This window comes from Chamaea fasciata, unplaced genomic scaffold (assembly GCF_029207755.1).
Source record: "Chamaea fasciata isolate MVZ Bird 193981 ecotype frontalis unplaced genomic scaffold, bChaFas1.0.hap1 SCAF_10, whole genome shotgun sequence".
In the NCBI taxonomy this organism is placed as follows: domain Eukaryota; kingdom Metazoa; phylum Chordata; class Aves; order Passeriformes; family Sylviidae; genus Chamaea; species Chamaea fasciata.
This window is the reverse complement of record NW_027094095.1, coordinates 10,393,874-10,416,195: the sequence shown is the minus strand read 5'-3', so window position 1 is coordinate 10,416,195 and position 22,322 is coordinate 10,393,874. Positions and strand designations below refer to the sequence as shown.

General features: G+C 36.3%; 1 protein-coding gene across 2 annotated transcripts in view; it reads left to right on the top strand.

The window, feature by feature from the left end:
• DENND1B (DENN domain containing 1B) overlaps positions 1-22,322 on the top strand; it is a 145,728-nt gene that overhangs the window by 113,011 nt on the left and 10,395 nt on the right. For both annotated transcript variants that reach the window (XM_066192282.1, XM_066192280.1), the window contains 6 exons: positions 5,010-5,111; positions 8,937-9,027; positions 13,135-13,175; positions 13,995-14,063; positions 16,152-16,208; positions 17,005-17,115. In XM_066192282.1, coding sequence (XP_066048379.1) covers positions 5,010-5,111; positions 8,937-9,027; positions 13,135-13,175; positions 13,995-14,063; positions 16,152-16,208; positions 17,005-17,115 — 471 coding nt within the window. The remainder of the gene's footprint in view (positions 1-5,009; positions 5,112-8,936; positions 9,028-13,134; positions 13,176-13,994; positions 14,064-16,151; positions 16,209-17,004; positions 17,116-22,322) is intronic.

Sequence of the window (22,322 nt, the reverse complement as noted above, 5' to 3'; positions counted from 1 at the left end):
TACTAAATTAATCTGTCAAATTGATATCACTGTTAAGAGTACTTTTTAATATGCTACACTTTACATTTGCAAATCTTGTGTAATGGGAGTGGATCTGTAGAGCAAAGCAGCCCAGCTAGTGCTAAGGACCTGACATGCACACAGGGTGCATTTCTGCCTTCGTTGTGGTTCTGATTCTAGTCTGATGCTGAATGCTGAGTACCCATGACTAGCTGGAGCTCTGCTTTAGTTTATTCCAGAAGGAATCCACCTCACACATGGTGTGTGGGGATGATTGAAAAAATTGCGTCAGTGTCATTTGATAAATGACCGAAAAAGTAATCCAGAAAAAAGTATCATCAGTGGAATGGTGGATCATAACGGTTTTGTGTATGGTCTCCTTCACATAGAGGACTGCAATCCATTTTGAAATATTGTTTAATTTGGGTGCTCACAGCTTGGCCTTGAACCTTGTGTTGCTCCTAATTTCTTTGGGTAGTCCAGCATTTGGGGATTTCTCCTGGTGGTAGTGTATGTTCCATGTTTCAGAATTGAATGCATAGGTGGCACAGACACAAATATGGCAGTTGTGAAGTTTCTGTTTGTGTCATTTTATTATCAGGGTATGCGTGACTTGTTTTTCCCAGCGATTTTACTTTACATGTTCTTCCTGCATGTGAAGATGAGCAGATGAAGGCAAAGCCTAGTATATGTTTTTCATAAATCATATGCATTATGGCCAGTTAATAAAATAATATGAGACTGAAAGAATTCTTTAAAAGGCAGTCTGTGTCTGGAGAGGGAGTGGTAGATAAGAGAAGGAAGAAGGAGTTGAAAAATACTGAATATAAAAATATATACCTTGATTGAGATTAAATTCCCCTCTTTTGGGGATAAAGTCCTTGAAGCTCTGGATGTTAGAACAAAAGAAAAAGAAACCCAGAGTAGCTTTGTTTCAAATTGCGATGGTGTTAACATCACTCAGCAGAAATGAAGAGCAAAGGCTGCTGGCTGGCTCTGGAATGCTCAGCAGTAGGAGTTCAGGGGGGCCAGGATAACCTTCGTGGTGAAGATGGCACAACCTGTCAGATCTCTCTTTAATCGAATGGTAACTGGATACTTTGGGCCAGTATTGACAAGCAGTGCCATCAGCTGTCCAACAGACGTTGTATTCAATGTACAAAAAATCAGAATAACACATTAAAATAAAATTTCTATTGGAAAAAACCTGAGATTCAGAATGCATCTGAGTTACTTGAGGATGCACAGATAATAAATTATTATAATTCAGTTTCAGAATGGCAGGAATCTCTTGAAATGGGCATTGACTTGTTTACCTTTCCCTCAAGAGTTAGGTATAAAAAGTACAGCAGCATACAGAAACAGTAATGAAATAGCAGAACATAGTTGGTGTTCAGATTCAGAACCACCATGTGTAATACCTGTTATGACTGTTTATTTGTGTTTGCATTTATTTGTTTTATTTGTGTCAAGGACTGTTATTGATCCTTTTTTGAATATACACACTGTGTTAATAGGAGTTGGTTTTAGGTATTTTTTGACTGTAATAAATATCAGTATATCTGAGTTGTTTGGGGGGTTTTGGCAGATTGCAAGAAATCTGCGCGTTTTGGAAAAGTTTGTTTGTAAATGGTACCTTCCTGAGAAGAATCACAGCACGTGCTCAGTTACCCTTGGCCTTTATCTCTGAATGTCATGACAGAGATTTTTAAAAAGATGAATTCTACTATCAAAACAAAATTGTATTAATTGTTGCAGTAGAACTAACAGTTCGTGAGTCATGCTAGAGTGAGGCAATGTTTTCTGCAAAAAAAAAGTATTTTTACTTCTTGTTCAAGTTAAATATCACTAGATTTAGAAGGCACAAACACACCTTCTAATCTAAAGGTTTTCATTCCTTTTAAAATGATCACACTGGTTTAGCTCAGTTTTCATGTTCCATTGAGGTCTGTATAAATACCTTGCTTAAAACGTGAATGTAGCTTAGAGTAAGAAATTCCTGCTGTGTGTGGCAAGCTCTGAAAGGGGAAGAAAATTCTATAGCAGCTGTTGTTAGAAGGATAGATATCATGTTTGGGCATAGATTGTTTGGTGTGAGTATTAGCTGTCTACTTTTCAGTACAGAGTCCCCACTGGGTTTGGATCGAACTTGTTTTGAAAGTACATTGTAGATCAATACAGCAGGGGCCAGTTGATGGTCGAGCAGTTAAATATCAGTGCAGCATTCCTCCAAAACTCAGTTTCTAAAGGTAGTCAGCTGTATTTGCAGAAGCAAGAATGTTACAAGCTTTATGTATGAAAACACTGAGAGCCAGTTTTGTTTATAGTGATTCAATAATTTACTTGTTAATAGCACTTCAAAAGGCTTCGTGTTTGCAGTAATAATCTTGAAGATTTGTAAAAGTTTTATTTGGAAAACAATTTTGTTGGTGAGAACCTTGAACAAGTAACAGAGCTAGGAGTTAATTGTGTTATTTAATGCAATTTCATTAAAGTTACCACACGTACCCTGAGAAAGTTTCCATGTGTAATTTCTGCAGGTTTCAACAGATTTTCTCATTTTCATGTGCTGAACAGGTAGGAGCTTTAAACCTACTCAGATTTTTAAATCAGTCTCACAGTCAGCAGGTTAAAATAACATGGATGGCCTTTGGATGTGAACTCCTTATAGAATTAAATGAATTTTCAGCAAAGAAATAGCTTTGGTTATTGTGTCTGAACTGTACTGATAAGGGAACAGATACACCAGTGCATGCATTCTTACTAGGTATCTGAAACATCCAGCGGTTAAAGGAAAGTATTTGGGAAAATATTACAGCCATGCACTAAAAATGAGTGTTGAACTATTATTTCCTGGTGTTCTCTTAGAAGACTTCACCACAAGAAGTGCCATCAGGAAAACTGGCTGGCTGCTGTTTCCTCCCTGGCTGGTGTGAAAGGGCAGAGCAAGCATGCCTGTTTTCTGTCCTCTAGGGAGATAACCTCTCCTTTTTGGTCTGTCCCAAGAGAATTGGGAGACTGGCACAGGGAAGCATAGCTTAGTTTTTATTTTAATAAATAGTTTATTTTGAAAATATTTTCTCTCTTTATTCCTAAATTTAATGTTTCCTAGTATGTGATCAGCAATCATCTAGTCAGAGCTGCACTCCTACAAAGCTTCTGTATTTCCAGAAGGGCCTTCTTTGTGTAACAACAACAAACAAACAAATAAATAAATATTATGTATGTGTGTGTGCATGTGTACATATGTAAGTATCTGTAGGGAGTTCCTTTAATTTACTGCCTTGAAATTTTTTGGAAGAGCAACAGAACTGAGAAGAGAGTCTGCCCTCAGGAGCACTATGTGTTATTACCACCATGTCTCACTGGAGACTGTTCCATTTGTTTTGATGCACTTTGATTTGCTAAGTAGCTTGGGGTCATCTTCTTAAGACCAGAGTCTTTAGGAGCTCAAGAATAGCTAATGCAAAGTGGGTCAGGAAGGCAGTGCTATTTAAAGTACCACAAACGTTTCAGGCTGTTTGGCAGATCCAGCATGTCCTGCATGTGCACCGTGTTCTCCAGTTATTTTGGGATGAATAGGGGGAATAACTTGGGTGCTTCTGGAGATTTGATGGACACAGTGCTGTGTATTGTACTGAGCTGAGTTTGTGTCTCCAGCTACTCTGGGGCAGGGCAAGGATTGTGCAAATGTAAGGCTTCTAGTTTTTCCAGTGAGAAAGCTTTTCTAAAATCAGAGCTTCCATAAAGAAGTAAGGATGCAAGATTTGTTGTTGAACTTAAATACATTGCTGAGTTGGAAAGAAAAGAAAGACTCGGGGAAGAGAAGTTTTTGATAGTATAAAAATAGATTTTAAAATTACATCATAGTGGTTTTAGTACAACATTCCTTTAGGTCACACTTGAACCATTTGAAAACGAAGTGTAAGGTGTAAGGAACCGTTGAAAATGGTTTACAGCTGCTCCAGCAGACTCAGCTAAGTCTCCTGGAGAAAGTGCTTGGTGACACTCTGGAAACACCTCCCTGCAGTCAGCTGGAATGATGGGCAAATGCAGAAGTGCCACGTGCCATTGGAGTTCACCAGGGCTAGGAGCACAAGTCTGGGGTGATCGTGGCCATTAATAAATTTGTCTTTAAAGTGGCTGGAGCTGTTGTGAAGATCAGTAGCAGTTGCCTTTGATCTTTCTTCTTTTGAGTGGCTGAGGTATCTTTTATTCTGTTGTGGGACTGCACTGGAAATGTAGCTTGTGGGTAGTAAAACTTCATGCGGGTGGGGCATTTTGTGGCATTCCAAGTTTCTTGTCTTTGAGACCTTTGGTTGTTGCTAACCTGATAATCATTTTGGTTTTGTAAACTTGGGTGAGAGGCCTTTTGCCTTTGTGGTGAGATCTGATTGTGTACCTTGATTACCACACAAACTTCATAATGTTTCTATTACTTGTCCAGTTATGCCAAACAGCTTCAAGTGTTTATCAAGAAGTATGGAGAAGAAAAACAAAATTGGAGAAATGCTCCTCAGGAACATCCAGTGGTCTGTGCACACTGAAGACAGCAAATTTTAAATGAAATTAGGGAATAACAGAGGAATGAATTTGATAATTTATAAATACTTTCAGTAACATCTTTCTTTCAATGAGTGTTGTTTTCAGTAACAGGTTTTTTTCAGAAAGCTCTGATTTTTCAATGAATACTTGTTTACCTTTTTTCATCATACAAGGGTTCTGGGATCTATATATTTTCCATGTGGGAAAATATATTTTACTGTATTAAGTGTTAATGTTCGAATCTTTTTCACAGCTATGTTTCAGTTTGTAGCCTTTGTTTTGTGTAGAAAATAAAATAGATGTGAGTTCCAGTAATTTCCTGTTAACTCCATAATATATTTATCAATCTTCTCATGTCTTTGTAGAATAAATATGAAAGTAATTTGGTACAGGCTCATTTTTGGAGTGAGTGATGAGATATATGTATGCTCACCATCCTAACAACTTCTGTTTCAATTTTTTAGGGAGAGCCTATAACTTTCTGTGAGAACAGTTTTGTGAAGCATCGTTCCAGTACAACTAAGCAGTTCCTGGAAACAGCTGTTAATCTTCAACTGTTTAAGCAGGTATGAGAGGGTAAATGATCCATATTGAATGATTTTCTGTTACAACAGAAAAGGTTCCTGTTATCTGTATTTAAATACATTTTCTTTCCTGTCAGCCTAGAGAAGTGTGGGATAAAATCTAAATACAAGTACTTTGGGTACAGTCATCTTGGGTTTTTTGTATTTTTATATCTGCAGTTATAGTTCAAAGGAGTGGTGGTGGAACTGAACAAAAAATAACCCCAGGGTGCAGAGCCAGTGCAGCATCTCTTCAGAGCCAGTCAGCTACCCAACTACACAAGAAAAATTAGGGATCTCCCAGCTTGATGGTTGAACTTCATTTTCAGCTCTCTTGGCTCATACCCAAAGAGCCTGAACAGCAGTGCTTAACTTAAATTGGACATCACTGGTGTTTACCGAAAAACTGGATTCATCCTGCAACTGCAGGTTTCTTTGCTAGGCTTTTTGAAGAATGCACACAGAGAATGTCACAAACCTGAGCTATAGGGGTGGCCTGGACAGTATGTTAGCTGATATCTTAATGCAGAATTTGAATTAATAGAGGACAAATCTTTGAATGTCTGGTATAGCTTAGTTATAGTTTGATTACAGTCTTTGAAATGGATTTTTTTCTTTGATTTTATTCTAAAACTCTTCTCCCTTTTCATCAGTGGACCCCATTGCATGAAAAGGGTGTTAAACTTATCACTAGATTTTTATGAAAATCAAGGAAAACCCGAATGAAATCAGAAGATTCATGAAAATATATATTTGCCTGCAAATGCCTGAAATGATTGATACATAGAGTTCATATTTAAATAGTCAGGGAGACTTCTTTGAAGATATACAAGCATGATAGATTAGGGAAATCCATTATATGTTGAACCTTCTAATTTTTTAAAAAACATTTGGTGTTAATCAGAGGTTAGTGTCTAAAATAAAGACTTGTGCAAGGATGGTATTTTATAGAAGTCCTGTGAAAATATGATCACAAAACTGGGCTCCTTTAATTTTACTGTGGTTATATAAACTAAGCAATAAGAAATCTGAAACCTTTTGAAGTATGATTGATTGGCTTGAAATGGGAAGAAGTAACAGATTGAAGTGTGGTTTACATTTTGCATATCTCCGTGCCATAACGTAGCATGAAATTTTCTTAATAAAAAGTGGCTTACAAGCAGTGTTTGTAAATTGTTGTCACACTTCTAGTACTGAAACAAAACATTCAGCTGCCATGAATGGGCTGGCTCTGAACTTACCCATTACATTTTAATGTGTTCAATTAAACAGAATCAGTTTACAATTTGTTTATAGCTTGTTTTAATTTTATTTCAATTGAGGGAAATAATAGAGGATTAGGAAATAGTAACAATTTTGATGATGTGTGTGGTTTAATAGTAGTAGTAGGTTTTTCTCATTCCTCTGGTTCTTGTTGCAAAGGTTACTCCTACTTATTCAGTTAATCCTCTGCCCAGCTGTATCTTCTCCAGTTTTTCCCACTGACAAATGAGCTGTTTTCAAAGTTGTTTGCATTCAAAGAGACCAAACTGTATTTTATTCTGCTCTGAAAGCCTTTTAAGCAGAAAATAATTCTTAGGGACAGCCTTAAACCTATACCAAGCAGAAAATTGGTACTTTAAATACACCCTTTTTGGCACAATTGACAAGTGAGCTTTATTTGTGCTGTTCTATGAAATCTCTCCTCTGTCCCTTTAATTAGGGTAGCATGGAAGGCAACTAACCTTTGCATCAAACTGCAAACATAAGTATTAATAATTGCATCTTATGTGTCAAATAGTTCTCATGAGTGTCCAGGGAAAATATGAATTCATTCTTAGAACTAGCCTGAAGCCTAATGCTGGACTGTCTCCTCAAATAGTGTAACTTGTATCATCAAGGTAATCTTCAACATTTACTGGGATTTGTTCCTAGCATGTTGGAAGGTGTTACTTAGAAAAATAACTAATGAATGCAGGAATCATAAGCCTTTGAAAATTGTTAGTAATTCAAATTTCATTTACCATCTTTAGGAGCTGAGCTCTCTTCTTGTGAGATATAAGCTGTTGTTTTGTGGAAATCACATTTCTGATATTTTCTTTGCTTCTAAAAACCTTTTCGTTTTAAAAATTGATAAAATTACTTGGATATTCTGAAGTGAATGTAGTCTCTATTTTGGTTTTAGAACTCAAAATCAGTAGAGGATAATGTCTTTAGTCACCTTAAAATCCAAGGGTAACACTGGAATTGCTAGTTTTTCATTGAAAGAGGTAGTTGCCCAGGGGCTCTTTGGATCTCAAAGTGAATACATTTCTTGGAAGAGCAGGCCCAGATTTTTCAGTCCGTGGGTTTGTAGAGTGTGGGTTTGAAAAATGGAAAGAGAAAACCCATAAATTTTATGTGTAATTCCACATACTGTTATTTTCATGTAGCAGTTTAAGTGCAGCTATTAACAGTAAATTACTCAAAAGTAATAGCTACTACAACCACCACTACTAACACTTATCATTTCTTTTAAATAATGTCTCCAGTATCTTTTTGCTAACAGTTCTCTTTGTCAGTATTTACATTAAATACTCAATTGGTGGGACTCTCACAAATTCAGTCAGTGTCTCAGTCTTCTGTTGATAGGATTTTACCAGATGATGAGTATGTCCATAAATCTTATGCTAGTTTATAGTATGGAATGAATTCATAACTTTTCCCAAAGAGATAATGTGTTACAGTTCAAAGGAAGGGATGGGAGTTGAGGTTGTTGTTTTTGGGGGGGTTTCTTTTCACAGCAGTAGCTGAAGGTGCTCTTATCTGTTTTTCTTACTGTGAAATAATCCAGTGATCCCACAGTGGTCTGACCATGAACCAGCCTATTTGGAAAAAGGCCAACTTGGAGTAAAATGAAAAAAAAATATGAAGGAATTTAGACAAGGAAGCGAGAAATATCTTCATGCTTACCTTATTCTTGCTTCTGGAATTTTTGTACTCTGAGGAAGTTGTTTTTTCATGTCACTAGTCTGTTCATTGGCAAGCATCAGATTATCACTGACACTGTTTGGCTATTCAGTCGTAAAAATGATACAGCCAAATAATTAATTCTGGTTCATTCCTATGTACTATTTAGTACCAGTGAATAACTCATAATTCTTGCTAGAAGATGAACTGTGTGTAATTGAGAAATTGCTTTCTCACTTTATCTGTCAGACTTGAGTTAGCCTTTTCAAAACAAAAGGGGAGGGGTTGCTTCTTGAAATAATTTTAAATCTGTAGGAATGTGCTTGTTCTACTTCCTTGAAGCCTGGTAATTCTTGAAAAGAATGTATTCATCCCTTCTGAGTGGTTTAATCATTAATTTTCTAATGTTGACGTTTTCTGACACATTTGGATCATTTTAGTCTTTGTATATACCCTTAGCTGCAGATTCATGTGGTCATGCATCTATGACCTCTACATAAGGAAAACTGTTGCAATATGCATCTGTAGATGCACCTAAATAAGAGTTAGTGCTGTAAAGAACTCACGATTTCGCAACAGGATATCAGGGAATGGCTTCATGACCTTTATATGGTTATGGTAACAAATCCAGAGTTATTATTAAGTAAGGAAATAAATTCTTTTCTTGCCATTATAGAAACACAGAAAATATAAAGAATTTTCTTGATCTATACTCTGTATTCCTGCTGCTCATAGTTGCACCTGCTCTTGTAAAGCCCATCTGAGAGCAGTTTATTATCCTTAAGACATGTATGGTCTTGAACATAAAGATTCCATTATAATGGACACATTTAAAACTCTAACACTGTAAAGCAATAGAAGAGACAACAAAATGTGTGTGACTTTTTTTTTCACCTCCAGTTTATTGATGGTCGGCTATCAAAATTAAATGCAGGAAGAGGATTCTCTGATGTTTTTGAAGAAGAAATCACAGCAGGAGGCTTTTGTGGAGGTACAGAGTTAATTTGGGAGTACTCATTGACACTTCTTTGGGAACTGTTTGACATGATGTCCTGTAAGTTTTAGAAGTCATTGATCTTGTTACTGTTCTGTTGTTTCCCTTCATTTTTGGAAAGGTTTTAGCCTTTAAGAAATCACTGCTGGGACACATACTATTATGTATCTAGTTACACCACTGTATTAAATGAAGATATGTTTGTTTAATCCTGTAAAATAATACTTAGATTTCAGTATAGGATGAGATATCACTATAGCGTTTACATTTTTAATTGCATATTTGTATAATAGGCTGCGTTCTATGTAAACTGTATTTTCAAAATCATTTTGACATTTGTGCTGCTTAACTTCTGGATAATTATGTTTTCCATAAACACTTCATTTTCTTTTCACGTCTACTTATTTCTGCAGTGTAGAGATCACAGTGGTGTCCGGAATGTTAAGAGAAATCTGCTTTCTCCAATGAATGTGTTACTCTAAAAAAGGGATTTTTTTTTTTTTTTCACTGTTATGTATGATCTGAGAAGGGACACGGAAATTTATCTTCTTTGTAAACAAAAATATTATTCCTCATGTTGCTTGCCTCTGTTGTGTTCACTGACAATTGTTAGAACACTTTTCACATCAGCTAATCCATATGGAAGAGTGTGTCCTGAATCCAGTGCTGATTTTTACAGGATTATGGAGTGGTTTCCTGTTAAACATTTAGGACAGGTGTATTGTTATTTCAGGCATTGTCCTGTTTTAAACCCAGCACCACACAGCTGCTCACTCTACTGCAGCCGAAACCAGCCCAGGTGTAAGAGATGGGATGAAAAGATGGGATCAAAATACGCATGGCAGCACAAATGCTATTTTATGGTCAATCTTGAAAGTTGTGTAGAAGCTTCCTCAGTAGATGGAGGTTGTGTGATTTGAGTAAATCCACTGAGGTGCAGATGGCAGCTTTGGATGGGCTTCCTTTGCAAGACTGTCCTTGAATGGGACACATTGAGGAGAGGATTTGACCCCCACAGAGAAACTACCAAGTGCTGCAGAGCCATCTGCATCTCCTAAAAAAATAACTTTTCTGTACTCAAAGTGCATAACTTCCTTAGTTCAAGATTTTCACTGTCTTCTTCTTTCTGTGTCTTGTGCTAGGATGTGGCACATAATTTGGGGTTTTGTTTCTTGATTAAATTGTGGTTAGTTTTACAGAGATTCACTTCTCTGCCCTTTTTGGGTAAGTTACACTGTTCTGTAAACAGATTTGAGACTTTGAGCATCCATCATTCAGATAGTCATGTCAGTATTCAGAGCTCGTTTGCTGACTGCAGGTAGGGGTCAGGGGGCTGCAATAAAGCTGCAGTGGAAGTTAGATAAAGCTTGTTTCTTCGCTGTGCTCTGGCAGGCTGTGAACCGTGTCTCACCTGGCTGTGCTCAGGAGGGACCGTGCAGCTCTGCTGGCGCTGCCTGGGTGCTTTTCAACTCAGACAAGCTGATAGTGCCAGGCTGTGGACAAATTGCTTAGGGCACATACTCAGTATTTACATAACTGCTGTCTCATTATTGTTATGAAGTGCAGGGCTAACAATATGTGTGCAATTGAAGGTGACATTTCGTGACGCTAATGGGGTAGAACTATGATCTCTTTGCAGACTTAACTCCCGTCAACTTTAGCAGGAAGGCCGAGGTTTGAAAAAAACAGGTGAAACCCAGATTTCAGAAAAGTCACAGAAAGTTAGTGTTAGCTCCAAGCTGTTAAAAGGACAGGTGAACACATTCTTAGTGTAGACACTGTAATTTAAAAACTTCCAAATCAAATTCAAATGGAAAGTGTTTCTTTAAGTAATCTCGTTTTAAATTTGCATTTGTCCACTTATGCAAGTCTAACTAAACCAGAAAAGAAAATTAAACACAAAATTGAGGAATAAAACTTAAATTTCTTTTTTTAAATTATTTTCTTGTTTAAAAAAAGTGGTCAAAACTTATTTGTGTATCTATGTCTGAAAATAAATCTTCATTACAGATGAAGATAGATTTATAATTAATTTTTATTAATTATTATACTTTACAATTAATAAACTATATTTATAATTTAAATATAAATAATTTTTAATAATTTATATTAAATTATTAAAAAACCAATGTTTATAACTAATTTTTTTCTTACATTTTAGTAAGTTATTAGTTCTCAAGTAAGTTATTAGTAAATATTAGTTCTCAAGAGCTTTATGTAACTTTCAGTGCAAGAATACAGTGATGGATTGGTTTAGCACTCAGATTTCTTGTAGAATATGTTAATTAATTTTTAATTACATTAATTTTACTACAGCAGGTTTTTTTTTTTTTTCTATTGGTCTAATATCACTGGAATGGAAGTGCTAATCCTTCCTGCTAATAGAAGAAAAACTGAAAAAAGAAAAACATTTGAAACACCCTTGTAATGATACTTTGCTTTAAGGAATCAGATTTTTTTTTTTTTTTTTTTTTGCTAGGGTTTCAGGAGGTTCAGCTCTAGCTGAGGGTATGCAGTGTTAGCATGGCTGTCTGGAGATAAATATTCCTCCATTTTCTTGGTTGTCATCCCTGAAGTGTCAGTAGATAACTAGATGAACATTAAACTCGGTCATTTCCTGTGATCCCATTTATTGTTTTCAATTAATTCTTTAAGTCAGTTTGTGACAAAGAAGGCTCAGCTGTGGAAAAAGCTGCTGTTAAGGATACCTCAAGACAGGTGATACGTGGACATTATTGGCAAGAATTGAAGCGATAAAGTACTGTATTAAATAAAGCATTTATGGTTCATGCAATATCCTTAACACCCCAGCAGTGGTTAAATTTCAACTTACACATGTTCCTTGTGTGCTTCCTTCCATGACAGTTCTAGGGAGCCAGATCAAAGAAGTGAAAAATAAGTTGTTTCTGCTTTAGGTTGCTCTTTGCCGTTCTTAATGGAGATGGGATCATAGTGATCGTGAGGATCTTTCCTCTCTAAGAGAGTGCTGCTTTCACTTGTGCCATCATTCCTGAGAATCTGGCTGTCTCAAAATTGCTTGTAAAAATTGAGTGGAACGAGTGAAAGTACCTGATATGAGTCTAAAGACTTCATGTTTCTTCACCTCATTTTGAAAATTGGGAATACCTTTTCCAATGATCCAGTTAGTTCTCAGAAATGTTCTAGGAGTGTATTTTGGCTGTCATTAGCCAGTGGAATGATTCTAGCCAGGCCTTAGTTAAAGGATTGTTGTAACGCTTGAGGAGTTTTGCCAGCTCCTGTTGAAGGTCTGTAACACTATATCAGTATGGTCCTTTCAAACATGGTCATGCTCTGTTTGAAACTGGAGCATTCTTGTCAAAGTGAACATCTTGTGTGGGGTCAGGAGCAGCTCACAGTCCTGGAGTATTTGAGTGACTGATGTACTCTAAAACTTTCTCAGGGATCATGGACCTAATCTTTGTTGTTCAGCTGAAGCACCTTTGGGAAGTAGTATTGACTTCTTCATCGAGTAGGATTTAACGTGCTCCTTTGTGGCCGGTTTAGTCCTCAGTGGTCCTACAGAAGTCAGTAGCTCTCACTTGCCCTTAGAGGTTTTTCTTTCTGAAAGTAGATACAGTTAATAATTTAAAAGGATTTTTTTTCGGAACAGGAATATACAGTTGCGACATAACCCTTAGACTCTTCTCTTGTTCTTTTTCCTTGAATGGTACTTTCTGGGGTCCATGTCATTGCTGTGTTTGAAAGTTTGACCAGAGGGATCATTATGCTTGAATGCAATTAATACATTATTCTTTCCTTTGAGTTAGTGTTTTTCTTTTTATACTTTCTAGGAGTGTGTTGCTTTATCATCATTTTAATTTCTCTTTGTACCTCAATTGGAATTAAAACTTTGTGTGGTGAAAACATAAACTTTTACAAAGGAAACAGAAAACAAGCAATAGGAGATTCCTGGGTTTCTTTCTTAGTGTACACATACTCTTATCTTCACATTCCTTGTCTATCTGGAAAGAATTAATTGAATAAGTAATCCTCTAAGTACATTTTTTATTCTGATAATGAAGAGGGTTGCAACATTAAAAATATTGAATGTATGTTTGTGTTAATTTGACATTTCTCTTTCAGGAAATTCAAGATCTTATCAGCAGTGGATGCACACAGTAAAGGTATAATCTTGAATAAGTTATTATACTGGCCACTCTGTCCCTTAGGTCTCCATGCTTTTCCTTACCTCGGTGTAATGGTAAAAGTTTGTTCTTTTGTGAGAAAGAGGTAAGTACATTCTGTAAGAAATACAGAGTCTAAAGTATATGGAAAAATTTTTTAGTTTTTTTCTTGAAGAATTAAAAAAAAATTCCCATACACAAAACAAATGCCAAAATGCATAAGGTTTTTATGTCTGTGTAGTCAAAGATTTCACTGCTTTCTGTATCATGTTACATTCCATACCCCTGAATTAGGTGTGACAATTTGATATGAAGTTTATCACTTCTAGTAAAAGCAGTTTTGTTAAAATGGATTTGGCTAGTACAATTTGGCTAGCAGAAGACCCTTGGTATAACCTTGTTATTCTGCAGCATTAGTAAAATATATTTTAGATTAAGAGAATTCTTGTGTGATTAAATGAGATAATTCTTCCTGTCAGGTCAAAGTATTTTTTAGTTGCATAATAAATATGATAGGAACACATGAAAAATAGCCTAACTTCTGAATTGATTTCGAAATGGTAACAGTGAATGAAGACCGAAAATCCATCATTCTGTTGGAGTGCCTTGATAAATGTGTCAGCTGTGGGATGACGTACTGTAACCCTTGTGTAGCTGCAGACAGCAGGTTGGGGAGGAAACACAGCTGTGCTTGCTCATGCCCATTTCAAAGGAAGGTTCTTGCATCTTCACAGCACACTGTTTATTTTTCCTTGCTGTTGTCTTAAGGTTTGCCTTGTGTTAAAATGTTACTAAAATACATTTTTTTGTGTATTTCAGAAAGGCAGTGCACTGATCAACACAGCAATGACCAAAGCCACTCCGGCTGTGAAAACAGCATATAAATTTGTAAGATCATCTCTTTCGAATAAATAATACATAAAAATACGGCAATTTCTGACAAACTCTTGTTCTCCCTGAATTCTGAAAAACCTGAGCATTTCCTGAATAAATTGCAAAAAAGTCCTTCAGCCTGTAGAAAGTGTTTAGCTTCCTGTTTTCTCATACACCAATAGGATTTGGAGTTGATTCAGAGCCTTCTAGATAGCTTGTACATAAAAGTAGACTTTATCAAAGCATCAGTGTGCTGGTTTTCTTTCAGGCTAATACACACTAGAAGCTCATTTGAATATCATTTAGGTATTTGATACACAGATGTAATTTCACTTTGGCAGTAAGTGCTGCACTGTTGAGATGTGGTAAAGCATCAGTAATGTGTGCAGCAAATCATCTGCTCCTTTTTAAAAAGGATAGTGGAATAGTTGTGTTTTAACTGGGCTTAATGCTTATACTTTCCATCTTAAAAGATCCAATTTTTCAAAGACTGCCTACCCCATGAAGCATGTGAGATTATGCAGTACTATACAGTATGGTAAAACAGCAAGAGAAAAAAATGAACGGAGAAGTATTTTAAAGTTGCTTTTATAATACATGGGGAAAGATTTTTGGCTTCCTTTTTGCTTTTCCAAATGTTTCACTAGCTGGATGCATTATAAATAGTCCTGAATAAATCAGTAAATCAGTCTGTGCTAGAGTATTTTAAGTAAAGTTTTCAAACAGAATTTTTAATTTTACATCATTTGAAAAACACAGCAGTCGTGGAGAGAAGCAGGTAAATAAATTAAATATACTTCATATTCATGGACTCATTTATAATTTAAAAAATGGTTCATCTGCAAATTATTCTTCTTCATTGCACTATCTTAGACTGTGGTTCAGCCTTCGATTTTGAGAATTCTGCCCTTAATAGTAAAGGTTCCTCAAAGTGAACTTCTGTATATGCCAGGAAACTACAGTAAACTTCTGAGTATCTTTCTGTATATGATATCCATATTTCTACCCCATATAATTTCTTATATTGTTGTCCTTTATGGAGCCTCCTACCAGAGAACTGAAATATGCATTTCTTAATTGCCACATAACAGAAATTCATCCAGAGGCTGTGAGCAGGATCTGGAAAGTTTAAAGTGGTTTTCAGGTTAACATCTGGTACATGGCACCCCATTGTGCTGTTACTGAGCTTATAGATGTATGATTTAAGGATCAAAAAGACTATGACCTCTTAAATCAAGAAAATGATTTTTTTTCTGAATTGCCATGTACAAAAAATCGCAGAAAAATAGGTGGTTTTCAGATATTTATGCCCTTGAATGTATTTTAAAATTCTTATTTTCAAGACAACTCTGAAAACTTTTGTAGTTTTTTCCCTTATTTGTGTAGGAAAGACAACTTTTTTTCAGTTATGGTTTTGGGTATTATGCCCCACCTTTTATTTTGTTTCCTTCTCTCTCCTTCACTTTCTCTCTCATTTTTTTCAGCCTAACAACATGGTATTCCATACTGGTAATTCCTTTCTGTATTAAGAATATTCTTGGCTGTTTTTTGTGCAACAGTGCTTCTTATCAGCCTCTTTTAATGCATACAGAACTCTCCCCTAAACAGCAGCACTGTGCTGTTCAGCAACACTGGGCAAAATCTCCATCTGCCTATGAAATCACTTCATTTCTCTCAAGCTTGATGTTGCCCTGCAAGTTGCCAGACTGGAACACTGTAGCAGTCATCTTAAATATCTTAACATTTTTTTCAACGTGCTTTGTTGCTGAAATACCCTTCCAAATCTAAAGGAACATTTCCAATTAAGGAGTGATGGATATGACCATTCTATGCCTGTCCCTAGTAATAATGGAGAATTTTTGAGTATGTTTTCACAGCACTGGCATGGAGGTACGGGAAAAAAAATCCTTAAATCTGTGGAGAAAGGATGAATATAAAAAATACAGTAGCGATGCATGTTTGAAATTTGTGATAAAGGTTATCGCCCTTCTCTATATCACCAGGTGTTTCTAAAAAAGGCAGAATAAGTATGGCATCATAAGACATGTTCTGTGACTACAGCCAGTGTCTTGCAGAGCAATTTAAGTCCTTTTATTTCTCCAGGCAAAAAACCAGGCAAAGCAAGGAATAAAGGAAGTGAAGAGTAAGTTAAAACACAAGGTATGTAGTACACTTTATTTAGTTTCTTACACTGCTTCCTGTATCAGATTGAAGCTTATACTTTACAAATCACATGAGATTTGTGTTTTTAATGACTTTTGAAATATGCTTAGCCCTTTGTTCAACAATACATTTTTCATAACGAGCCCTCTGGCTAGTATCTGTCATTCTATGCATCCACTGAATAATCTCTTTATTGTTTGCATATTTTATCATAGAACAACAGAGGTCTTCAAAGATACATTAAGAGGATGTATGTTTTCATAAAATTGATTGCTTTGATACCACAATCAAAGCCTTTGCTTCAAGCTGAGAATTTGAGAAGGGAGAGTCTTGCAGTACAGTGTATTTCAAGAGGTGCAGTTGTCCAGATTTAGTTCCATAAGATACATGAACAATAGCAGCGTTTCAAGATGAATGGTTTCATTTTGCCTAAGCAACCTCACAAACTATCAGAAAAGATGGTTTAGGCATTTTGCAGCTGCTTTTCCCATTTGGAATTTTGCTTCCACGTAAGATTTTTCTGTACAGAGAAGAAACCATTTTTTGGATACCTGTGATGCTATTTTAAGAAAAAATTTCAAAACCGTTTGAACAGTTCAACTTTTAAATGACCATGTTGGTAATCCAGCATTTTGAAGAGCTAAATTTGATTTTCTTAGTACAGATGGTATTTTCATGACAGTAGTAGATAGTGGCAAGATAATTTTGAATGCATTCTGCATGCGTAATACGGAGGGTATGTTTGCAGATAATGATTATAAATAAAGGAATTTAAATCTGTTTTGTTGCATAGGAGAGTGAGGAAGAGTTTGGAACTTGCAGTGCTGGTGCAGTACAGACTGTTCCTGTCTACACATCGCATTATGACAAAAGAACAAGCTCAGAAAAGCGAAGACTGGCACAGGTAAGACACCTGAAACTTCTGTTTGTATTCACATACATGTAGGGAAAATTTTCTGCTGCTTACAGTGGTGTGTTTGTGAATCTGTTTCCAAGATGATTTTCCTGTCTGTTTGGATAGTGTGATTAAAAGGCTGTGTTTATAGGAATACTGCTACACTGCTTTTATGGAGGAAAAAAATGCTATTTGTGTTTCATCCTTGTTGAGAGGGGAAAGAACAGGCGATCTGTAAGTATGGATCTGAGATTTAATTCTTAAATGCTGGTTTTGAGAGAGGCTTCTCACAAAAATACATTTTGGTCTATTCATAGATCTGTATTAAGCTATCTCTTTGCTTTTAAAGCATATTAATTTTGTGTTTCTATGAAATTGTTTTGGCAGTCATATGGACTTTAACCTTGCTCAGATAGTTATGATTTATTATTTTGTTAATAATTCAGCTAGTTAATGCAGTGCCAATGTCTTGGTTTTGCACTCTAATCCTTTCTAGTCTAGATTTGAAGTAACAGGTGTAGTGTCTCAACTTTCTCAAGTTTTTTAATGTTTTTGGATTCATTTTGACAACTTTTTTCAAAAATATCAACAAAGTTTTTCTAACATTTTTTTCTTGACAATATTTACCTGCATATGTACATATTTTTAATATATGGGTATTTATTTTCACATTGTATTGTTATTGCGTGGTTTTAATATATGTGGATTTTTAATGCCTGCATCTTCCTAACATGAGAATTAAATTACAAATTCAGTGCAACTGATCTAGCAGCATATATTTTTTGCTCTAGGTAGTGCAATAATAAAAATCTGGGTTGTCTGTTTAATCAATTCGATTTTGAATTAGTTTTTATCAGTAGTAAATACAAAGTTTCTCAAATACCACATTGAACTGATGCAGATGATTACTAAATGATGCTGAAATTGTACATTAGTATTAAGTCATTATTTTTAGTAGGGTTATAAATAATACAGAGACTTTCTGCTTCACTGATATGGTAGGGCTGCCTATTGTTATGTACAGGAGTCTAGGGATACAAAGGAATATAATTCATCTTGGTACAATTAAATATTTCTTTTGAAGGCGTGTGTTCAGACAGAAAAATTGAACTTTCCTGTGTTTTTGTGTTTGTGCAGCTGTACAGTGCTGAATCCTGTAATCATTGCTGTTTCTACCAGGTGTCCTTTAGCTTTGCAAACAAGGCAGGAGTGCAGATGTGTGCCTGGCTTTGTTTGCATGCATCCACACACGTGTTAATGGATGTGTGTGCACACGGACATACATGCCCACGTTTTTATGCGGGGTGTATTTGCCAACAAAGCTGGGAACTGTGAGAGCCTCACATATTTGCCCTGCTCCAAGCCAAAGGTATCTTCTCCCCAGCTCTTGTCCCAAATGTCACGTGAACCCAGTGGGCAGGAAGGAGCACATGGGGATTGCCCTCCAAGAACCCTTTCACCTCTCACTTATGCCATTCTCGTTTTCCTCCTCCTCAAAAGCAAACGAACCAAAGGACTTCTGAAAAATAAGTCTGCTGTTGCTACTCTTGTTTTTATTTTTGGGATCTTGGTATTTGAATAAGATAACATAAATTCCTTTTTAATAAGTGGTGATTTTAAAGTTTACATCCAAATAAAAATATATATTTGTATTCACAATGCATGTGTATCAGAGAGGCCATGTTTCATCTATTACTGAATCTGCTGTTTAAAAGAAGTGAAATTCAGAGTGCTGTTATTGTCAGGTTTAATCCTTTTTCTGGTAGTCTTTATCCTGCAAATGAGACTCTTCACCCAGATTGCTAGAATTACCTTCACCAGTGGCTGTATCAGTATAAGGTTAGTGCTAATGTGGAGTTCAGGCAGTTTGATACATATTTAAAGTAAGGACCAGATAGTGATTAAGTGGTTATGTTTGTGTACTGAAAAACTTACACCAAATGTAGATTAACAATGAACAAGAGCGAGCAATTGCTTTTAATGGTTATCCTGCTTCCAAAATAGAGGCACCTCTGCACTTTATTACTACCTCCTCTGTACTAAAATATTTAGAAAATTTGAAATGCAAAGAATTTGGTGTCATATTTTATGTCAGATTAGAAGTATGCATTGAGCACTTCCTTCTCCACTACTTGGAAACAGTTAAATACTAAGATATTAATACCTGATATGCTGTAAAACATACGTTGAAAACTTGTGTAAGATATGAAAGTTTGCTTTACTGAGAAAGATAATTTTAAAAATTTGTTTGTAACAGGATTTGGGGGTCTGAGAGGATGTTTCCTTTACAATAGGAAGTGAATCTGCTTTTACCCCAACAAACAGGCGTTTGTGTATGGGTCTGCTAATTAGTACGGTTATTTCCTGTTTTGTTGATGAGGCTTTAATAAATGTCAAGGGGTACAGCCATGAAGATCTCCCAATTAGGCTTTGCGTTTGTAAAACCCAACCCCTTTGCTTTTGTCTGAGGATGACAGTTCCAACTGCAGCCTCAGCCTAACAGGGCTCAAGGGAAAGGATACTTCTCTGGTTTTATTGAAAACCCAGCCAGTTTGGCCCAGGGAGAATACCAGCACTGGTCACAGTGCAGAGCCATTTTTAACAATGAATATTTACTAAGCTTTATCACTGCTGTCATAGTGGCTTTATTGTATTTTTTTTTCCAGATTGGCAATAGACTTAAGAAAAATCAGCAAACAATTAAAAAAATATAGCATCTAAAATAGCTGTCAAAACCTAACCAGAGGATAAATAATTAAATATCTTATTGCAAACTGAAGCGCTCAGCTTGCTCCCCTATAATTTGAATTTGGGAAGTGTTTCCTGAAAGAAGGAGCTGGGGGGTGCACTGGTAGGTGCCGCGTGCGTTCGCGTGTGCGCACAATTAACGCGAGCCTGAGACGAGCCGTTCCCTCTCTGCAGCCTTCAGCTGAGCCTGCTCTGCTCAGCCTCGCTCTTCTGGGCTCCTCAGACATGTGTGAGCTGAGCTATACTGCAAGTCAACATTAACAGATGGATTGCCCTGAGCAAGGGAAAACCACAACAACAAAATCTAGTGAAAGTGGAGGATTGAAGCTTTTTATTGTTAAGCCTTATTAAAACCTTGGCATGTGCACTGCTGTTAACTGTTTCATGCCTAGAGCTAATAATATGTCTTGGGTACGTTTCATCTCTTACATTAATTAGGAATGTAGAAGATACAAGAAATCACCAGCTAAAATTTTTGAAATAAAAACTAATGCAAGCATGAGATTTCTTAGGCTCCGTTTGCAGTATCTTGTGAATGATGCCACTGAGTTCCATTAACTATTTATGAGCAAGGTGCAGCAGGGCGTGTATTAGACTATGGAGCATTCAGTTTTTGCATAATCTGATTTTATTCTGTGCCATTATATGCTCCCCGGTAATGCAGATTTCTGGGTACACAGGGACCTAAATGCAGTGGGAGCTCTGTAAAATTGTTCCAAATTAATACATAATTAAAAAGAGAGTGTGTTTATTATGGTCTTGGTTAGAATGCCAGGAAGATCTGTTTGATTTCATGAATACCATCTTTGTAGCTTTACTGTTATATCAGGTGTTAGGGTAGCTGATTGAAAATGGACGGTGTCAGGATATCAGCATTCATAATGTATTTCATGGCAAATAAAACACTCTGGAAGATTAGCAGAACACTGAGTAAGAACTACCAGTTCCCTTTGCAGTTAGTAAGTTAGCAATGCCCCCTTGTCTCTCAGAAAATCTATGTTCTACCTGTACCTTTAGGCATCTACTACTTTCCATCTGTAATGGAAATAGGCATGTGGATTTACCAGTAGTGACTTAGCACTGCCTTAAATGTTCCTATATTGAAGGTACCAAGTGAACTGCTCACCATGACTTTGCGAAATCCAGATATGATTGGTGTCTAAGAAGGTTTTTTAAACACCTTTAATAAAAATCAAGTTAGACTAAACTTTTTTCTTGGTGTTCTCAAATAGAAGAGAGGTTTTTAATTTTTCTTTCTTTCTTTTAAATCATATTGCAAATGGAGCTTTTACACTTTTATTGAAGTATGTCCTAAAGACTATACAATACATAATTCAGCTTGCAGTAGGTGTGCTTGGCATCTATTCAACAAAGCCAGCAAGTGTCAGGCAGGAAGATGTGTTCAGAATAACCTTACCTTCAGGAGTGCCCCATTTTTCAATATCACTACAATGGCCAGTAAAATAAATGACATAATCATTAGCTACAAAGGACTTCTAGTAACTGATTACCCTCCTAACCTAAAAAGGTGGTGACAGTGGGCTATTCTGAAGACTTTTTTTTTTTCTTTCCATGAAAATAAGAAAGGACATTGTGATAATGGACTGCTGAATATACATATTTTGTATAAGATGACTGAATACCTTTCAGAAAAAATATCCACACTCAGCCCCACAATGATTTCAGAAACATAAATCTGATTAAGCGCATTCTCCTGTATTTGTATTCAGACAATGCGCTTGAGATCACATCTCTGCCTACCAACCACATGTAACACTGGTTCTATTGCTGGAGGTTTCTTCTACCCTCATTGATGAAATATTATAAATTGAAAGATGTCATAAACAGTATAAGCTAGTTTTTAATGTAAACCATGTTTTGCTTCTGTAAAATACAGTTTTGAAGTAACCATTGGTTGATCAGTAAATTCTGTTTCTTTAGCTGATGTGGTGTAATGTGAAAATATTGTAGATATCGTTAGCTTCCTTTAATTTGGAGAAAAATCTTCTGTCTTGTTGTGTCAAGTAATATCTCTTCATTCTACAAGACAGTCAGATTTCCTTTTAATTAAAAATGAAAAGCCTAGGCAGCCAAAATTCAAATTGCAGATTACGAGAGTGCCCTCTCGTGGCTCCCGTTCCTTTCCAAAGCGGCAGAGCGCACAGGGATCCTCTGCCTGTGCAAGCCTTGCCTGGTACAACGAAGACCTCTTACAAATCAAGGGGTACTTCCTTTATTTGTGTGCAGTGAAATTGTCCCTGGATTTTGTGCAAATTAAGCATTTAGATGCTTTTGTGTATCATGCATGGTGCTATTTTCAGGAATAGGGAGTGGAAGCTCCCAAGTAGAGCAAGACTGCTGAAACCTGTCCCTGCTTCCCACTGAACAATGACAGTGACTGTCCTCAGCAGAGTTGTGCTGTTTGTTCTGCACCCAGAAAGTAGTATCAGCCTTGTGACTGTTTCGTC